Here is a 22253-nt window from a genome sequence, read left to right as displayed (position 1 = left end):
GTGACCCAGGTACAAGTCTCATGTACAGTGTAAGAAACATTTGAAATTGAAAACAGAAAAATAAACAAACACACTGAAGGAAAAACTAATTTAAGGCCTCATTCAAATTCTCTGTTTGGATTGGATGAGCTCAATGAGGAGTGAAAATCTTTGTGTTCTTGACCAATTATCATTCATTTCCATTTGTAGACACTTTTAGTTTTTGGCGGTGGATGCTTATGTTCTTTAGTAACTGCACGGGATGTTGCAGCACTGTGGGACATTCATTCGCATTTATATCTGCGCAAGTGGAAACTCATTGCAGGTTCTTCTGGGAGATCACGAACCCCCCTGAGCCTACAAGATTCAGTAGAGGACACATTAATTAACAAAAAGTTTTCTTAAAACAAACAAGCAAAAAAAAAAAAAACATTTGACCCACACTGTTGACATCACTACCTATTTATAGTCTGATATTCACAGCTGTTTGGGTCCATGGACTGTAACGGAGAACAGTAGAGAGAAATGCATGGTCATGTGACAGCCGCCGCTCACTGTCCGTCTCCTGCGGGTGTCCAAACTCACGCGGACGTGGTCTGATCCAGTGCAAAGGGTTTGCCTTGTTTCGTGACTTCAGGAGGAAATATGAGACAGTGGCACACAGAAGCAGTCTTCCGTCGCTTCCCACGATTCCCTGCTGAGAGTCCCAGAGGGCCGGAGGTCCAGCAGGGTCTGCGGTCAGGTGTCGGGTCTGGTGTCCTGGGACGGACAGTTTTGCGGACAGGAGCTGTCAGGAGTCGGAGGGCTTGGAGAGTCAGTCTGAAGATTCAGTTCCTTGCCCACTTGCATGGTGGTACAACTCACACAACACTAAAAAAATAAATGTACAGTATATATATAATTTTTTATTAGATCATGATGAAACACAATGAAGATAGCGGTCGAATGATACAAAGCAGCAAATCAGCATATTAGAATGATTTCTGAAGGATCATGTACTAATAACTAAAACTAAGACCATAAAAAGTATTTTACTTGTTATAATATATGATAGTATCCAGTATATGTTTGATATTGACGTAAATGATGAGTTGCAGACCTGTGTGTTGATCTCCTGTGGGACCGTGTGCTGATGGATCCAGGGATGAACCTCGGCCAGCTCCTTCTTCTGGTCCTGGGTGAACCAGGGCTGCATGGGCTGCATCAGAAGCAGCTTCTCCCGGTCTTCCTGAAGAACCTGCGCCTGATCCCTGCATGGATATCCACACACACACACACAATAAAGCTCACTTACACTGCCTCAATCATTCGCTAGATGGCACTCGACAGCACACCGCTTTGATTTCAACATTGTTTCTTAAGTAGTATAAATAGCAGAAAATTTTGCTCTTTTTACAGTGTAAATAGAAATCTATAGAACTACCTGTATTAACTGTAAACAGCATATTGTAAAAAAATACTGCCATTTGCACTTCCATAGTATCTAGATCACTAATAAAACATGCTATTTTCACTTAGTGTAAATAGCATCTATTGCTTATAGCCGCGGCTTTTTTATTATGCATATATAAATACACACTATATATATATATATATATATATATATATATATATATATATATATATATATAGCCCTCAAACGATTAATCGCATCCAAAATAAGTTTTTGCTTACGTAATGTATGTTTGTTTACTGTGTATGTTCATTATGTATATATAAATACACAAACATACAGTACTATATATGTTACAATGGACCACAAAACCAGTCTTAAGTGTCAGTTTTTCTAAATTGAGATTTACACAACATCTGAAAGCTGAATAAATTGTCTGTATGATCTATTAGGATCGGACAATATTTGGCCGAGATACAACTATTTGAAAATCTGGAATCTGAGGGTGCAAAAAAAATCTAAATATTGAGAAAATTGTCTTTAAAATTGTCCAAATGAAGTTAATAGCAATGCATTTTCCTAATCAAGTTTTGATATATTTATGGAAGGAAATTTACAAAAAATCTTCATAGAACATGAACTTTACTTAACATCCTTGGGATTTTTGGCATAAAAGAAAAATCGTTAGTTTTGACGCACACAATGTATTTTTGCCTATTGCTACAAACATACCCATGCTACTTATGAGTGCTTTTGTGTTCTCAAGGGTCACACATTTTTATATTTATATTCTTTATTATATAAAAATATCTTTAATATATAAACATAACATATTTTTCTTAAAAATATACATACATATGTTTATATATATATAATTTATATATAAATAGAAATATTTGATACATGAATCTAACTTTTTTCCTTAATATATACGTGTATGTATGTATTTATATATACATAATAAATATACAGAGTACACACACATATGGTATGTAAACATAAACTTTTATTTTGAAGGCAAATTAATCGTTTTGCAGCGCTAATCGTAATACTCTGAAGACAGATTCGCCCTCTCCTCCGTCCATAATCAGGTGCTTGCGTCACTTTCACAAGCTCTTTAACCTAGGTCTCATTGTGTACGGTCACCTGGAGTGACCTACCTCAGAGCTGACAGTGCAATGAGACATTAAACTTGATCAGAACTACCTCAGCGAGAGACTGGCAGCGCTATCTCTTTCTCTCAGGTTTCTCAGAGGAATGAGCAGGAACCCGGGGTTCAGAGAAAGAGAGAGGGAGAAATGTTCCTGGTCTGGTACCTGGGGCCGATCTGATAGGTCATCATGACGGGTTCGGGCGTCTGCTTGATCATGCTCCATAATGGATTGTCCACGTGCTTTGTGAAGGTCGTACGCTCACGTTCCTGGGCTTCTGCGGACTTGCGAGCTTTTCGCAATGTGTCAGATGAATCGTTGCTGGCGAAGTACTTGCTGCTGCCTGTGAACGTGAAACGTTGGGGGTCAGTTTAATGAAATCGTGTAAAACTTTTATGTTCCACATAAAAAAGGAAGTCATAGGAACAACATGAGGGTGAGGAATTTCCTTTTTGAATTGAATTTCCATTAAAATAACCTTCTGGAAGATGTTTATGTAGCAGAAAGTAGGTAACTAATCAAATGTCTACATAAAGATGTTATTTTGTGTTGAAAGTGCAATTTAATAAATGTGACCCTGGACCACAAAACCAGTCTTAAGTCGCTGGTGTATATTTGTAGTAACAGTCAACAATACAGTGTTATGGGTCAAAATGATCGATTTTTCTTTTATGCCAAAAATCAATTGGCTACTATGTAAAGATCATGTTCCATGAAGATATTTGTAAATTTACTACCGTAAATATATCAAAATTAGATTTTTTTTTATTAGTAATCTGCATTGCTAAGGACTTTATTTGGACAACTTTAAAGGTGATTTACTCAGTATTTAGATTTTTTTGCTCCTCAGATTTCAGATTTTCAAATAGTTGCATCTCGGCCAAATACGTATTGTCCGTTCCTAATAAACCATACATCAATGGAAAGCTTATTTATTTATTTATTTATTTATATATGTTTATATAAATCACAGTTTAAAAAAATGGACCCTTATGACCGGCTTTGTGGTCCGGGGTCACAAATAATAAATGCCATTTTAAATAAATATTTCTATTTTATATATTTTGTTTTGTATGTTTATGGTTGATGCTAAAGTAATATAACACAAATAAAATAAATAAAATCAGCCATACATATAAACAATTGCAGAGACATAACATAAAACATTTATACATTTACAATAACATTTATTTAAACTAATGTACTATAATATTTAATAATGAATAAATTAAATATACATTTCAACACATTTTACACAATATTTCACTCGAAATCTAAAAGTAAAAATGACCAAAATACTATATATTTACATATTATTACACTTACATTAATTTAATAAAATATTATTAAATATTATTTAAAAAGTATTTTCAAATATTGTTTCAAGGAGTTACTGACAAAGAAGAAATAGCATTTCTGTTTGACCAATGTAAGGTAAACTCAAAGGAGAGAAACACAGTGCAGCTAACTGACTAATAATTAACCTATCACTAGATAGGCTGATCTACTATAGTTAACCTAAAAAAAAAAAAAGACATTGAAATGGAAATTCAATGCAAAAAAAGACATGCATAATTCTCTCCACTCAACATTAAGAGTCATGTATGACTGATTTGAACAGCACCTGTGTGGCTGGTGGACGTCCCGTTCGACGCGGAGCCCAGAGAGCCTCCTGACTCTCCGGAGCCACTGCCCGAGACATTTGAGCCGGTTCCTGAGCGGGCGTCCTCCTGCAGCAACTGGTCCAGCATTTCACTGGAGGTCGAATGGGCGTCTTGGTGACCCGACTCGCTGGGAGCGTCCTCCTGTGAGCAGAGAAACAGACACGCTGATTAATCCATTCACACTTTAGCTTCATAATTAGTAAAACTAATTACTAATCATTAAGTATGAAGCTAAATGAAGAAATGAAGATAAGTATTAAGCAAAAAAACTACAGAAGTATGCATGATTGCTTAATTAAAACCCTTTCACAACAAGTATTTTGTAGGCTGTACATCATATTTGGTCTCTTAAGGCCCTTTCCAATTAATTTGTACAAAATATGCATTTCACATATTTTAACATTTTACATTAAAAATTACATTCATATTAATTTATAAAATATATTAGCATATATTTTAATTAGATTTAAATATTTCACTTGATTTTAATAAATGTTATAGCAACATGACTGGGCCCATAAGGGCAAACTTTTGATAAATATATGATAGTATATATTTCGAATGCATTTTACAAACATATTTTAAGTATTTTAATCATCTTTAATAAAGTGACATAATTTGTCTCTTACAGCCCTTTCACATTAATTTTCACAAATATTTGAAAAATATTTAACCTAATTTTTTGAAGTACTTTAATAATAACAAATCAAATAACAATTGGTCTCTTAAGCCCCTTTTATTTAATTTTAAATAAACTGCATTTTAAAGTACTAAATTTTATAATAACTATATATATATCTTAACATTTGTAACAAAAATGTTGTATATAATGGAGTATTTAATTAATGATTAACAAAAACTTAATATGAGGTCATAAAAACTGCATGCATACTAATTACAAAAATATTTAAAATAGCTTCTGATGGAGTAAATCATGTCCCTCCTCCTTTGGATGTCAGCTGCTCTCACCGCTTTGGCGTGGTGTTCATGCAGACTCTCTGGACCAGTGCTGTTCTGGGCTTCGGTGGGCTTGGTCAGCTCCTCCTGGAGTAAGTTCAGCTGGATGGGCGAGCTGGAGCGAGAGCTGGAGAAGAGCGCCGTGGGCTGTGCTGCATCAAGGTCTTCCCCAAACCAAGGGGCAGGTATTGAGTTGACCTCTGCTGAAGCATCCTGTGCCATCCCGACTCCAGTGACGGTGGGACCTGGAGGATGGGTCTGTGATGGAGACCCATGTGGCGCATGTCCATCAGGCGGGACGTAGCTGCCCATGTTAAAGGGAGGCTGGGGAACAACTCCGGGTGCCGGTACAGGCATCCCCTGCAGGTACATGCCATAGTTCCCAGGGTACATGGGGTAGCTAGGAAGCAGGACGATCATTGTTGGAGTCATGGGATAGAGGTTCTGGACACCTCGGTCAGGCTGGACCACCATGGGCTGCTGATCCGCACCGACCACGGTGAAGTAAGGGGCTGTTTGCATGGGCGGCACAAAACCGATGTTGGACGGTGGGGGATGAGAGGACTCGGAGGAAGGCCAGGAGGAATGAGGCGCTCCTGTGGGGCCGGGAAGTGACCAGTAGTTGCCCGGCTGGGAGCCGTAGCTGTCGGATGAGTCTTCTGGTTTGGGACGCTTGTGTTTGTTCGGAGAACGCACAACATCAGCTGAGAGTAGATGGAAAAGGAGCATAATGAGTCTCAACACAAAATTATACTACTGCATGTGGGACCTGTGACATCAATGCTACTATGCTAAATGTAGACCATGCTCTGATTAAATTTAATGCATGGGGAAGGGTCTGTATTTATTTTAATTGCTGGTATTGGTTTTGTATTGCTTTCATGTCAAGCATGCACAAAAAATGTTTTTTTAAACATTTTAGATTTAAAAAAAAAAAAATACATATATATATATATATATATATATATATAAAATGCAGTTATTTTTATAATAGACTCAAATAAATAATCCACTGACAGTCAGACACTGATTAGACAATGTCAATCTTCTTTTGCTCCAGACAATTTTATCCAAAGTAACAAACAGATGAAGAATATCAGAAAGCAATAGACCGACAAATAACAACAGCTAACACACACACACACACACACACACACACACACACACACCTCTGTGGTGAGAATGAGCCATGCTGCTGTTGTCTTGCTGGAGGTAGGAGCTGTAGGGACTCTGCAGGATACGATGTTGGAAATGATCCACGAATTGTTGCTCCTCCTTTTGCGTGTGGGCCGACAGCACCTCTTTAGTAAGACCCACCAGGAGTAACTCCTCCTGCGCCGCTGAGGAGGTGCTGGGGGCGGGGCGTGCAGGGGTGGGGGCGGAGTCTGTTGGCTCGCTCCCCATTGGAGCATCTTCTAAGGCAGTGACCTCTGGAAGAAGACAAGCGGCAGACGCAGGTGATTAATGGGCCTGGAAACGTACTTTTGTTTTGAAAATGTACTCAACCTCAGGCCAACCAGATGTAGGTGACGTTTTCCTGGAGTAGAACAGTAAACATTTTTTTTGTTGTAAATAATGTTCAGTTCAGTTTCTTGCACAGGCCGATCATTTGACTTCATGAGACGACAATATATCATTCCTTTATATGTTTTTTTTATTTTCAAAAACAGGCAGCTGCTGACTTGCATTTTATGAATCACCAAGTACCACAGTTTCAGCTTAAAATCTTCTTTGCCGTTCTACTGAAGAAAAAACGTCATCTGGATGGCCTGAGGCTGAGTAAATTAACAGCAGCATTTCATTTTTGGGTGAACTCTGCCTTTTAATATGGTTTAACTGGCTAAACACAATTGGGGTCAGTGTATGTGTGTGCACTCACCTGACTCGGGCTGGGGTACGTGCACTATGGTGCTGCTGTAACTGCACTGACTGGTGACGGACACCACGCTCATGGCTTCTGTGGCGATTGTGATGTCCGTGAGCGGCGCTCCCACCACCGCTGCCGTCGTGGCCGAGCCCGCAGACACCTGGCCGTCCAGAGCACCGACGCCTTCCAGCGCAGCTTCTGCAGGAGAAGGACGTCAGCATCTCCCCAGGGTTTAGGAGGGTACAGAAAGGCTTGGAATGGACTTCGAAGGCTCTTACCGTCAGTGTTCACAGTGTCGTCATGTGCTGCCGCTGCAGGTTTGTCTTCCTCAGACATGGAGGAAGATGAAGATGTAGCTATGGACAAAGATTTGCTCTTTCGTTTCAGAGCAGATGTCGCACAGCTCTCCAAATATCTAGAGAAGGAAAAACATGAACCTTCGTAAACAGATCACTGGCTACACATAAAAAAAAATAGGGGTGGTGTTGGCGCAGTGGATAAGACACATGCCTTTGGTGTGAGAGACCCGGGTTAAATGAATAAATGTAAATAAATAAATTGATAATGTCAAAAATCTAATATTTATTAGATTTTGTTTTATTAATATAGAAATTGTATTTTAAAATGTAAACTTCTTTCTTGGAATTTCCAGACAAATTAATATAATATAATATACTATAATATTAAAAAATTATTAAAAGAATGTAAAACCTTTTCTTTCCAAGAGAAAAAAGAAAAAAATTGATAAATTAATAAATTTAATTACTACAGAAACACATTTAATTTGCTGGATTATTTTTAATATAATTTTTTCCCCCCAAATAAAGAAACTAACTATATAAAATGTATTGATTTTACGTTTTGCATATTTAAATTAATATATATGGTTAATTACTACAGAAAAATCTTTTAATTTTCTGAATTATTCAGTAATGGACATTAATACACTGTTATATCAAACATATTCTTCTATCTTTGACATTTCTATCTTACAAAAAATACATAGAAAAATTATAGAATATAATATAAAACATAATTTTATGGACGGCATAATTAAAACAATTACCATATATTGTTTGGATTATCCAATAATAGACACTTATTTTGAATGTGTACAGCTTATGTATGAGGAGATCCTTTGCAAAAACAGATAACTGTTGGGTTATTCTGAATAGATAAAAACCAACTATAAAATACTAGCTAATTAACACAATAAAACATAAAAATGTATTATTATTATTTTTTTATAAAAAAAAAAACAAATAGTTTTTGCAAATAAACTTTTCATATATATATATATATATATATATATATATATATATATATATATATATATATATATATATATATATATATATATATATATATATATATATATATATATATATATATATATATATATATATATATATATATATATATATATATATGGGGAAGTCGTGGCCTAATGGTTAGAGAGTCAGACTCCCAATCGAAAGGTTGTGAGTTCAAGTCCCGGGCCGGCAGGAATTGTGGGTGGGGGGAGTGCATGTACAGTTCTCTCTCCACCTTCAATACCACGACTTAGGTGCCCTTGAGCAAGGCATCGAACCCCCAACTGCTCCCCGGGCGCCGCAGCATAAATGGCTGCCCACTGCTCCGGGTGTGTGCTCACAGTGTGTGTGTGTGTGTTCACTGCTCTGTGTGTGTGCATTTCGGATGGGTTAAATGCAGAGCACAAATTCCGAGTATGGGTCACCATACTTGGCTGAATGTCACTTCACTATTCACTATATATATATATATATATATATTTTTTTTTTTTAATACATATTTGAATTATATTATTATTGTAAATTATTTTATTATTTGACTGAATTCAATTTGTTATAATTTTTTTTATTCTAAAGTATGTATATTATTTCTATTAAAGCCCGTTTCAGCTACTATATACAGTATTTATATTTAAACTGTTATGTAATATGTAAAATGGCCTGCACATTTACAGTAACCTCACCTGATGATGCTGTCCACACAGTTGATCTGCTGGTACGATGGAATGTGTGGATGCTTCCACGCGTCTTGCAGAGACTGCTTTAGATGACCTCGAATTCCCAAACCCTGACTCATGTTAGGATGAACCCCTGCTGCCGCCACTGATGGGAACACACACCGTTCAAATATGATCACATCAAGATGAGCTGCTGAGACGACTGAAGACAGATGTAGAAAAGACACACTCCAGACCTGCAGGGGCTGGTCCTAAAGCTGTGAGCTTCCTCTGGGAGTCCAGATACGCCTGCTGGCCCCACTTCTTCACTTTATTGACATCAGCACAAAACTGCTGCAATGTCATCTGCAAGACGAAAGATCCATCGTAAGGTCCAGGCCAACCAACATTCATATGTGACTTTACATGCACATTCAGACGTACTGGTTCTCTGTGCGAATCGTCCCAGAGGTTTCCGTTACTGTCGCTGGACGACGCCACACTGATGTAGTGCTCGTGGGAACCGTTACTACCCAGACTGCCATAGCCACTGGATCCATTATTATGAACCGGCTGAGAGGAATACAGATATGATCAAAACACTAACCAGCAGCTCAGATGTGCTTGACAACTGTAGTGATGCCACATATGAAGCAGTGTTCTTTTAGTATTATTTTTTATTCTATTATTTTCTCTTATTTCTTATTATATAATTCCTTGCAATTGCGAGTTTATAATTTCACAATTCTGACTTTTTTCTCAAAACTGGTTTTCTCACTTGCTTTTTATAACTTGCAATCATGAGAAAAAAGTTGCAATTACCTTCTTTTTTTTTATTAAGTTTAAGTTTTAATAACCTTTATATGATTGACAGTTGTTGGCTGGTATTAGTTGCTTTATCTGCATCAGACTATTGATATTTGCAAATCAATATCTAATTGTGGACTGTCTATTTTTATATTTTATATGGGTTTTGCTGTCATATTGCCCTAATTAAAGGGATGGCTATATATATATATATATATATATATATATATATATATATATATATATATATATATATATATATATATATATATATATATATATTTATTTATTTATTTATTAGGGATGCATATGAAAATTTTGGCCGATACCAATAACCGATAATTCTTTGAATATGAAAGCCGATAACCGATATGTGACCAATAATTCTCAATCCACATTTTTACATTATTTTTGAGAGTCTGATTACCAAAAAAGTCTCATCATTAAAAGCCATTAAACACTTCAACATAAATCGAACATAAAGCAGCCTTACAAATAAATAAAATAAAGAGGTCCAGCATGTAAGGACTATAACCAGAGATATTGTTAAAATCATTAAATATTGTCATTATTAAGAGTATTTGGCATTTCCAAATAATGTAGACCTGTTATTTTTTGGCTATTATTATTAGGTTACTTTTATTATTAAATTAATAATACAATTAATCTGCTTCGCAACAATTTCATAGCACATCACCACATAACTGACACGCTGTGACTCGCAGTGAGGAAAATAAAAATGTAGGGTATTAGCTTAGGCTACTCCTCAATGAAAATGTTTTAAAAATGTATTTTAAATTATATATATATGACAATCTCTATCATAGTTATTAATGTTGTAAGCTGCTGTTTGAGCTGCATGAGCTGAGCTAAAGATGATCACCAGCAAACTGAAGCGCTCTATCAACCCCCTATAGGCTATAGCTTAACCAAACGCATTCAGATCTGAAATGTAATAATGCATTATTTATTGGCTCCAAGATATCGGCCAAATTCTCTTATCGGTTCGATAACGACAGAAAAACAGAAAAAATGAACATATATCAGCCGATATGGATATGGTGTCCGATATATCGTGCATCCCTAATATATATATATATATATATATATATATATATATATATATATATATATTAGGGGTGCACCGAAATTTCGGCCGCCAAAAATTTTCGTCCGAAATGGCATTATCGGTTTTGGGCCGAAATAAAAAAAACAGCCGAAAACGTAAACCGAAAATGAATGTCACCCGCCCCTCCCATCCGTGCACAAGCGCTTAGGTTTCACTCACGGTCGAGCTGTTATCACGCGTCTGCCTATCAAAGATTAAGCATGTCAAAGGGCTGTCACAATAATAAAAAGCTTGTCACAAAAGCTGAACAATCTATCGGACCAACCAACACAAGTTTCGAAAATGAAAATAGGGAATCGATTTTAACGGCCTTCTCTCGGAGCGCGTCCAGCTCGCCACTATACGCTCGCAGCGAACGCGCGTCACACACCAACTGCAGGTTCTGACACACACACACACACACACACACACAGCCTATTAGTGCATAATATCAATGTAGCCTTCAGTAATGTTTTTCATTGATGTTATGGCAGTACACATTGCTGACTTGTGTGCGTCTCAAGCCTCTTTACGTTCACCCTAATGCCTGTTTAGTTGTCGGTGGATTTGCCTATATTTGGCGTTGAAAAACGGATCAACGCCAAATATAGGCAATTTACTAACGATTCAATGAACACTTTGCCTATGTCTCAAAAATCGAACAGGATTTTTTTTTCACAAAAGTGACAGCCCTATACGAGAGGACACCAAAGTTGCAATATGTAGCATTTGTTCTGCAAAATCTCCAAAATTGTGGATTTTTTTTGCACAATTTTTAAAAAACTATTTTATTTGATGGAACATAAAACTTGAAGAATAATTATTATTTATATTTATTGTTAAAAATATTTTATGTTTTGTTGTGTAACTGTTAATAAAAGTTTGATTATTACATTGTGATTTTTCAATTCAGATCCATTAAATCCAAGCAATATATATATACGTTTTTAAAAGAAGCCATTTTCGGCTTCAGTTTCGGTTTTCGGCCAAGTGCATCCTAAATTTCGGTTTCGGCGCAGAATTTTCATTTCGGTGCATCACTAATATATATATATATATATATATATATATATATATATATATATATATATATATATATATATATATATATATATATATATATATATATATATATTTATGTGTGTGACAAAAACTGAACTCTTTAAGAGCACCATTTTTGGAAGATTTATTTGACAGTACAAAAACGACAGATTTTAGGTTTCTAATAAGTTTATTTTAACAGCTTTTATGTATTTTGGGTCTGTTCCTTACACAAAGTCATCCATGCAAAACTATTCAAAACTAGTTTGGGGTCAGTTAGATTTTTTTGCCCATTCTTTCATGAACAGAAAGTTCAAAACAAATTTCCCTGACATTATAAATGCATTTACTGTCACTTTTGAACAACTGGCCTGCAAAAAGCTTGCTAATGTGGCTTGTTCTCACCTGAAGGAAGAGCTTGTAGATCATGGCCTGCAGCTCTTTAACATCCTCACACATGATTGGCTGCTTGGCTTTACTCCGCGCAGTGAAAATGTCCTCTCTCAGAGGTCCACTACAGAGAAGACACACAAAAACAAGTGCTTCTGTATGAGCAAATGTCAGTGTTTGGACACACAGCACAACTACTACTAAGCCAGTGCTTACGTGCGAACTTTGTGCCTGCCGATGATGAAGGCCACCTTTCGGCTCCAAGGGTTGATGAAGCTGGACCAGCTGGAGTCCAGGGTGATGTAGTCGCCGTTCTGACACCGAAAGCGGATGGGCGAGTGTTCAAACGGAGGCTGGCCCGCGTACTTCAGAACTGAAGCAATCAGGACAAATTTGATTGAGACTTTACACAAGTCTGATAAAGACTTTACAATGTTGAAAAGTCGTACTTTTGCGGTGCATGGCCAGCATGAGCAGACGGTCGTCTGGATGCAGGCAGGTCAGAACCGAGGTACCGATCAGGTCCTGAGGGAGGTACCCGAGCAAAGGCACTGCTCTGTGAACACACACCACCAACTAACACATGAGGAATCATTTCACACTAGCTATATAAAAGCATTTGTTTCAAGTGTTTGCTGCTTAAATGCTCATCTTATGCTATTGATTAAACGTGATGTTTGAAAACAGTCCAAGTCAGTGTTATTTGTACTGTAAAGGACTTTCAATTCTAGCAAGATACTGAAGTAATGTAGATGATGGACTTAAAACTACTTCATGGTCGTTTGGTTAAACACTGGCTTTGAACGTGGATTTGCGCAGCTAGTCAGTTAACAACGGCTCCGTGAAGTAACAGCTGCTCTAAGTGAAATCACACACCTGATGGAATTTACAGCTGATTAGAGAACCGGCTTTACTGACGAGATGAACATTAATTATCGGACGATATTTATCGCGCACCCCTAATACTTACTAAACAAACAAATACAAAGATAGACATTGATAGAGTTGAAATGATCATTATTAAAATGATGAATTTTTCAGTTAAAGAGGTGACAAACAAGCAACAAGACAAACACTTTATTATTACTATTACACTATTATTATTATTACTAATGTTGCTCAGCTTTACTCAACATATGTGCAACATATTTTATACTACTATGAATATGCTGCTCAGCCATATTCTGTGCAACATTGTATTTTTAAATAATAATAATAATTATTGTATTCTGCTCAGCCATACTCTGTGCAACATAATATTTAATAATAAAACAATAATGTGCTACTCAGCTTTACTCCATGCCGATATTTATTTCAAAATAATAATAATAATAATAATATGCTGCTCAGCCATATTCTGTGCAACATATTTTCAAATAATAATAATTGTAACAATAACAGTAATATTATTATTATTAATAATAATAATTATAATCATAATTATTATTATTATTAAATACTGCTCAGCCATACTCTTTGCAAAATAATAATACTTTCAAATAATAATAATAATAATAACGAAGAGATAATAATAACAACAGTGCAGCTTTACTCCATGCAGCTAATCATTTACAAATAATATTAATAATAACATGCTGTTTAGCCATATTCTGTGCAAAATATTTTCAATAATACTAATAATAATAATAATAATTATTATTATTATTATATGCTGATCCGTCATACTATTCATCATTAATAATATAATAACAACAATGTGCTACTCAGCTTTAATAATAATATTATTATTATTTTTAAATATGCCGATTAGCTTTACTCTGTGCAACGTATTATATTAAAACAACAACAATAACAGATCTGCTCAGCTGTAGTTTACTCCATGCAGCACATTATTTTAAAACAATAATAACAATTTATTATTATTAAATAAACACCTGACCATTTGCCCAAGCTGCCGATTCCTTTACTAAAGGTCAAAATCACTCACCGGTCATCCACTTCTAAAAAGACACAGCCTGGTGAATGAGTCGTGCTGAATATGCGCTTGTCCATGGGAATGCGAGGGGCTGCAGACAAAGCAACAAGAAAACACACACACAAATAACAATCATGCAGGATAACAAAATTTAATTCCAGCAGAGTTAAACAAGTAACATATTCAGGTCATGTGACAATTAATTTTGGTGAAAGGTACCCTCATATCCTGAGAGGATGCGCTCGGCCAGGGCCAGACAGCACGGCTCCTCCTCTCCACTCAATCCCTGAACCTTCAGCAGGTACGGAGTGATCCGGAAGGGACTATAACGCATTTCACCATCTCTATCCTTCCCTCCTCTGAACACACACATAGAAAAAACATTTAAAAGACACTTAATATTCAATAATTGTATCGGTTTGACTGCACTGACAACAGAGAGAACAAATAAGAAGAACGGGATAATGATATTATTAGCTGCTATACAGATGAAATAAGCTTGTGTCATAATTTGATGAACGCTGCACTATTATTGAGCTAAATTGCATCAACAAGCTGTATAATTGTCTTCTGTGGAGCTGCTTTACATTTTGTTACGTAATTGAAGGACTATTGTCTTGTTTATTACTCTGAAGCTGCTTGAAACCAATCTTTATTGTAAAAAGTGCTACATAAATAAATGCGATATATTAATGTGACACAGATGAGAATGAGTAATAATGCTGTACAACACACTGACCTGATTCGACAGAAGAAGGACTTGGCCTGGGCACATTCGAACAGAACCGCCGCTACAGAGAGACAAAGAGGAATAGCATCTTCCTAAAACGTATCAAAGACGGTGGCATAATTCAATGTGTGTGTAATATCAGTGAAAGCCTCCAGAGCGTCTCACCGCTGTCTGTGACCACGTTCCAGGGCGGCAGCCGCGGTTGCGCCGTGTGCGAGTAAAACACATTGACGTCCTGATGGTACAGCAGCTCCACGAACGTGGCAGATTCCAGAAACTTCCTCTTGCAGTGAAGCACGCTGGAGGCCTGTTCGGATGCGTAAACCATCTTCCCCGAGGCCAGAGAGAAGACCACCACAAACGTGTCCTGAGAACCAACAGAACCCTCTTGGTGAACTCCTTCCACAGAAACAGAATTAAAGGAACAGTTCAACCTAAAATTACAATTTTGTCATCATTTACTCCAAACCTGTATGTGTTTATATGTTGGGAATGTTGGAATACTATGGAAGTCAATGGGGACCAGCAACTGTTTGGTTCCCAACATACTTCAGATCAGAGCCGTATTTACAAAACATAACTCAGCTCATAATTCCCCGATTTAGGAGAAAATCTTAATAATAATGGGCGTGTCAATCCTAAATTTAGGACTCTTACATTTTCCCTCTAAGAGTATTTCGCAAAGGTTTTAGCTAGTGCTGTCAAACAATTAATCGCGATTAATCGCATCCAAAATAAAAGTTTGTTTACATAATATATGTACGTTTACAGTGTATATTTATTATGTATATATAAATACACACACATACAGTATTATATAAATTATTATATTCATATATTTACATTATATACATGCATGTATTTGTATTTATATAAACATAATAAATATACATGGTACACATACATAATAAATGTATTACTAGGGATGTAACGATCCACTCTACTCACGATTCAATTTTGATTTCATGAATCATTTTTTTTTTTTTTTACAAAATGAGATTTAGGACCTATTTAATTATCAATTACATGTGTCCTTTTATTATTGCTTGGACAAAATGCTGCACGTTTCTTTGTGAATTTGAAATTTAACACTATAATAATATACTAATATAGCACTTGTATATTATTGCTCTTTTGTTGGTTTTGATTGCTTATGTTGTCCTCATCTGCAAGTCACTTTGGATAAAACTGTCTGCTAAATGACAAAAATTTTATGTAATGTAAATGTAAATAACAAAACTAAATTGAAATTTTAAAACAAGCCCCAAATCAAATAGGTAACACCAATAAAATAGATCTCTTCATATAAACAAAATAAGGCTTTGTCTGTGCTCTTTCCATTTAAAATTAGAGGCAACCCTTGCATTTTAATCATGATCCAAACAAAGATGCTGCATACATGCAAGACGAGCAGTTTTTAATCTAAATTAGATTGTATTATTTCGAAATTTGAAGCAAAAACAGAATGGTTTGACTTCGGTTTTGTGAAACGACAAATAAAAATATCTGCATGAAACAGATGAGCTGAACGAGATTCAGATTCAGTCTCTGCCAGCAGGTGGCGCTTAAAGCGTTTCCTTGGTTTCCGCTGTAAACAAAGCAGCCCTGCACTTATGAACTTTAATATGCATTACACAGAGGCAAGATGAAAAGAAAAATAATTGAATCACGATTTGTTTAGCATCTCAGCAGATTTGAATCGTCACATTTTTTAACTGATTTTCAACCGGTTCGCGGTTAATCGTTACATCCCTATGTATTACACATGAAGTCTGGTGTAAGTGCTGCTGAAGTGGAGATTTCTGAAAAACTCAAGAGAAAACCGTCCTTAAAGGCAGGTATTGCAGTTCAAATCTACAGATGCAAACAGATACAGTACAAAAGTGTATTTGGGAATTTTTCACTCACCTTCCACCAGTCTGAACAACACATGATGAAAAGCCAAAATAGCCCAAAATCTCAAAAATGACCAGTGAAAACAAACACGGCTTTGCCTGTAGGCTTTGAGAGGAAACTCAGCAGGACGTACAGTGTTTTTCAGTGTGTGTTCTGATGTGATTTCCTCCAGCTCCTCTAGCTTGCACACAGTAGCTGCTCGTCTCTCCTCCAGTCCGCTGCTCATTAGTAAGTTGTAGTACTCACTGTTTGCTGCAGGGGGAGGCAGAGGAAGAGTAAAAATGAGCCGAGAATGAGAGCCACAATCTTCTAGTTACTCAATGTTTGGCTTAAACAACAGAGCAGGTGGCTCACAAGAGACCCTGGCAGATATTACAACACCAGACAAAACAATTACTGGGAAATTTCACATAGCATTACATCACAGACTGAATAATGACATTTATTTCAAGTGATGACAAACAAAAATAAGCAGAAAAACCCATATAGGCACTGAAGAAGCTTGAATTATTATTAATCAAATCCATTTAATTAATAAAACTAAACGCATGATGATTAAATCCCTTAAAATATTAGCATGATAATATATTACACTCAATATCATCCTTGCAAAAACTTTTTTTCGTTTGCCATTAATTTGATAAAATTGCAGTATACAAAACAGATTTTAAAAACAAAACAAACTTGCTTATGTGCATGTGAAAATATGAATTTGCTGTGATTTGTGGCAAAATCTGTACATTTTGGTAAGGGTAACTACAGCTGAAAAAATAAAAAATTAAATAAAATAAAATGCCAAAACTGTGCTGTTTTAGCAGATTTCCTTGCATAAGCACCTTTAAAGAGTGACATTTTCCAATTAACTTTTTCCAAGTTATAACTGTAATCTGTAGCACTTTCTTCATGAATATCAGAAGATTTGTTGTTTGCACAGCCATATATAATTTCAGCTAACATTAGGAAGCTACTGACAACAAATGAGTACTAAATATATATCAAGCACGCATGATTCAGTTAAAAAAATTTTGAGTTTTGGTGACTGAATTCTTATAGCAACAGTGTCATGAGAGCATCTGTTTGTTTTTTTTAAACTTGAAGATTAAAGAGATTTAATTTTTTATTAGAGATGTTGGGAATTTTACTTTATTTTGTTGTTTTATTTGTATTAAATGCAAATAATTTTTTTTAATGTGATAAAAAAAAATCTAATAAAAACAAAACAATAAACACAAAATAATCAAATCAAATAAAAAAATATATTCCTTGGTCTTTGGCTTATTTAGTTTACTATAAAGTGTACTAAAATTGTCCAAGAGTTAAAAGCATAATGTTTTCAGTGTCTGCTGTTTTGATTCTATTGCTACTATGCTCTTCCTGCAGACGCATTACATAATCACAGACGCTCTGCTGCGGATCTGACTGTGCTGCCGTTATAACAGCAGTCGCTCACAAAAAGAGCTCTTTTGCGTGTGTTTATACCTTGTACTTGTTTGACACAGTTCAGTGCATAGTTCAGTGCCTCTACAGTACTGGCTTTACTGCGGCTTCTCTTCTCAGACGGCAGCCGTTTCTTCATCTCCTGCACCGTCTGCATCATCTCCCGGTGCGTCTGCTCACGGCCGAGCTCCGTCTGCTCACTGCACATGCACACATTTGTTTTCATTCACTCATTCAACATGTTTATTTGAATTTTAACTTAATCTTAATTAATTATAATGGAGGGCCATTTCTGCCACATAAGAAAAATATTTAAATGAAGACAAAAAGTTTAAATTATGAGATACTGTTGGCAATTTTACTTCATAATTGTGACTTTATATAATAATATTTCAACGTTTTGATAATTTATCTAATAATTGTTTACTGTGAAAAAAAAAATCAGCTTGTTTCAATTAAAAAATCTCAATCTTGAGTCATAATTATCATTTTACCAAGCATGATTTTATGTGAAATTATTTTTAAAAAGTAATTAAGACTTATGTCATAATTTTAGGTTTTTAATCAAACAATTATACATATTTGTTATTTTTTCTCATAACTGATGCATGTCAATTTTGTCTTGTCTCATAAAAAGTAATAAAAATAAAAACTTTTAATGTAATAATTATGATTTTTTTATTTAATTTTTACATAGTATCTTATCAATACAACTATTTCAGAATTATGATTTTGATTTATGATTTATGATCAGAATTATGATTATGATATTTTGGCGATTTATTATCAACTTTATCTTGTAATTTAAACCTTTTATTCAATTTATCTCATAATTGACTGTCAGTTTCTACTTTTCATAATTGACTTTTTATCTCATAAAAGTAATAATAATTAGATAATATCGACTTTTAATATTATAAGTGTGACTATCTCATAATTTCATTATTTAATTAAATTATTATTTAACATTGCATCATTTTGTTAGGCTGTGAAAATTTAAGTGGTCAAATACTTTTTAAGAGCACTGTATGAACCATGACATTAATGCATATCTGCCAATCTAAATGGAGTTTTTCATATTTGAGTTCTAATGTTCTAAATATGTGGTTGTGATGGTTTGAGGTCGGTACGTTTACCTGCACACCGTGTGAGGAGCGCTGTGAAAGCTGGACGATGACGAACCAGTGGCAGATTTTGAGCTGAAGACACAAAGAGAGAGAACTTGACTTAACCAGAAGTCCAATATTATACACAAAATGCACACAGCTGGTCTAGAAGACAGTTTCAATTAGAACTACAGCTACAGTAAAAATTAATCAGGAAGAAAGACAACACTCAAATGGACTTGATAAAGTCGACTAATCATGATTAGAGGTTTGTTCAAATCACAACCCCTCAGCATGAGCATTAATAATAGTGATTGTTGTACCTCTTGGTGCTTCCTGATCCCGTGGTGCTTCCAGGGCTGCAATTGGCCGAGGAGTGATGATGTCGTGAGCCACCAACGCTGTCGTTTCCGCTGCTGGAGTCGTGGCCGCTGTTCATGTCCACATCCTCGTGTGTCTGCTCTCCTCCGCTCTCCTCACACCCCACTGAGCTTTCCCCTCTGCTGGTTCTTCCTCGCTGCTCCTCAGCCTCGTCCTCTTCACCTGAACCAGATCCGGATCTGCCTCCGCTGGTCCCGGGGTCCTGCCCAATGTTAGTTAGGTCCATCTGCCCCACACACTTGCTGGAGCCTGGAGAAGAGTTCTCCTCTTCTCCATCGTGAAAGCCGTCTCCTCCCAGCATTCCCCAGCTGCAGGTTCTCCTCCAACCGCTGCCCACCTCTACTGAAGCTCTGATCCGCAATCTAGATGCTTCGCTGCTTTTGTCCACATCAACAATGAAGGTCTATAGAGAAATCCATGAGGATAAAGTTTTACTAGATGGTTATGTAAGTCTGTGAGTCTTCACTTGAGAGAACTGCAAAAGGAGCATGGATAAAATAAATAGTGTGTGTGTGCATTTTTATGTATATATATCTTTTTTTATATATCTTTTTTAAAAATCATTAAAAAGTGCAATTATATATTTTTGTGTATTTTGAAATGTGTGTATTTTTAAAGTTTAATATTTAAAAAAATATTTACATGCATTTACATGCATACATGTATATACAATTTGTATTATTTATAAACATATTGAATAAATAAATATAACATTTTTCTCAAATATTCATGCATGTGTATTTGTATATACATAATAAATAAAAAAAATTTCTCAAATATACATGCATGTGTATCTATATATACATAATAAATATACAGTTTGCGAAATATAATTTGACCAAGGTACATCAATAGATGCATTAAGCTTTTCAGAGCTCTGAATATTTTGTGGGAGGTTACCTACAATGTCTAGTAAAAAAAAGGCAGGAAAAAACACATTCAACACATTACATCTAATTCACGACTGGAATTATTGTATAATGGGGTGTTGTTTTGCACATGCAGCAAAAGATATCAAAATGTGTGAACATAATCATATCAGCTTTCAAGCTAAAAAACCACACAAAAGCCTAATGGTGTCATCCATCCTCAGACAGAAAGATTAACACATATTATACAACTGTCTGGCTTTATTAAGAACGCTTCTGTTACACACTCGTAAATGAGTCCTAACAGTTAGGGTTAGCCCAACTAAATATTTTACATACTGTATTGCTCATCTTTGTTCAAAGTGCCTCATAAGTACAAGTTGTTTTACACAACAATGAAATCTTTGAACCGACAACCTTCAGGCTGCATTTATAATTTTTTTGCAGATAATCAGTTAGAAACGGTCCAGCGTAAGTTCAAGGCAGGCTTTTTATAGTTAACTAAAACAGAAACCAAAAAAAATTATTTGGTTATTTGAAATAAAAGAAACATTAACTGAAATCAAATAAAATATATAAAAACGTATTTCAGCATTCTTATTTTTATTTAATTTATCCTGACGTACAAAAATAGCAAACTAAAATAAAAATATATATAAACTATAAAGAATTAGAAAATATATAGAATACAAAACACTAATACAAATTACATTTTTTTTTATATATCTTTATTATTATTATTTGCAATTCTCCCTGACTCCAGAGTTAAATGTATGTCATCCATGTATATATATGCACAGCTTTTTGGACATTTTGAACTATGTAAAACTTGAAAATGCACTTCAGAAGAACAGGGCGGCAATCAGTGCTTTCAGTATGCATTATGATTACATATGTGATTATATAATTTGGTGTCACGTATACACATTCATTTCTTTGTTATTCACAACTGTTTCTTTATCATATCCCACAATCTATTGAAGAATACAAAAAGAGATATGGGCTCTATTGTAACAGGTAATCATTTTCATGTAAACTCTATACTACTGTGAACCATAAAATGTTACATGTATCTTTACTTAACATTTATACATAGTAAAAAGCGAAGATAAGCTGATGCATGTCCTCAGGTTACAGACCAGACAGAGTGAAACTCCTTGAGTTTTGGGGAGTCAACTTTATAGCGCCTCAAAAAGGAGTATCCAGACAGATAGACAGAATGCAAGATTTAAAGCAGACGGGATGCAGAAATAAAGACTTTGTAAAAACTATAAATATTGCATGAAATATTCGTTTGTCTCTGCATCCCCCTGCTTTCTAATTAAAGGCATCATCCATGGGAACAGTTGACCACACATTTCCATGACTGTGTAATTCTGACTGATTCTTAAATAGGATACAGGTGCTTATACACAATTAATATCAAATGTTCAATAATAAACGATAACAAAATACTTTCCTGGCTCAGCAAATGTACACAATATTTTGATATTAAGCAACTACAGACCCACTATCTGATTTGACCTATTAAAACACCATTTAGGATTCACCTAAAAAAAAAAAATAACATCC

At 35.3% G+C, this 22253-nt stretch overlaps 1 protein-coding gene across 1 annotated transcript; it reads right to left on the bottom strand.

Moving 5' to 3' along the window:
• Nucleotides 1-119: 119 nt before the first annotated feature.
• Nucleotides 120-20255, bottom strand: LOC132126784 (period circadian protein homolog 3-like). Its single transcript, XM_059538280.1, has 23 exons — nt 19755-20255; nt 19462-19524; nt 18368-18525; nt 17022-17140; nt 15158-15359; nt 15002-15053; nt 14482-14621; nt 14275-14353; nt 12776-12882; nt 12543-12699; nt 12342-12450; nt 9425-9553; nt 9238-9346; nt 9008-9146; nt 7290-7426; nt 7024-7209; nt 6314-6574; nt 5157-5848; nt 4148-4328; nt 3412-3424; nt 2689-2862; nt 1079-1229; nt 120-849 (listed from the first exon to the last, which is right to left on the bottom strand). Exons 1-23 carry the CDS (start codon nt 20111-20113, stop codon nt 718-720), a joined length of 3849 nt encoding a protein of 1282 aa, XP_059394263.1. The 5' UTR covers nt 20114-20255; the 3' UTR covers nt 120-717.
• Nucleotides 20256-22253: the final 1998 nt, after the last annotated feature.

The sequence above is a fragment of the Carassius carassius genome, chromosome 44 (genome assembly GCF_963082965.1).
Source record: "Carassius carassius chromosome 44, fCarCar2.1, whole genome shotgun sequence".
Taxonomy (NCBI): Eukaryota; Metazoa; Chordata; class Actinopteri; order Cypriniformes; family Cyprinidae; genus Carassius; species Carassius carassius.
The sequence above is the reverse complement of the archived record's forward strand: the minus strand, read 5'-3'. Positions and strand labels throughout refer to the sequence as shown.

Bases quoted from the DNA above. Each gene is read 5' to 3' on its own strand.
- LOC132126784 (XM_059538280.1), bottom strand. From the start codon at position 20,113: ATGCTGGGAGGAGACGGCTTTCACGATGGAGAAGAGGAGAACTCTTCT. The intron at 9,147-9,237 runs GTCTGGAGTGTG...TGTTCCCATCAG, and splicing joins TTTAGGACCAGCCCCTGCAG to TGGCGGCAGCAGGGGTTCAT. The intron at 7,427-9,007 runs GTGAGGTTACTG...TTCCTTCTCTAG, and splicing joins TGTGTGGACAGCATCATCAG to ATATTTGGAGAGCTGTGCGA.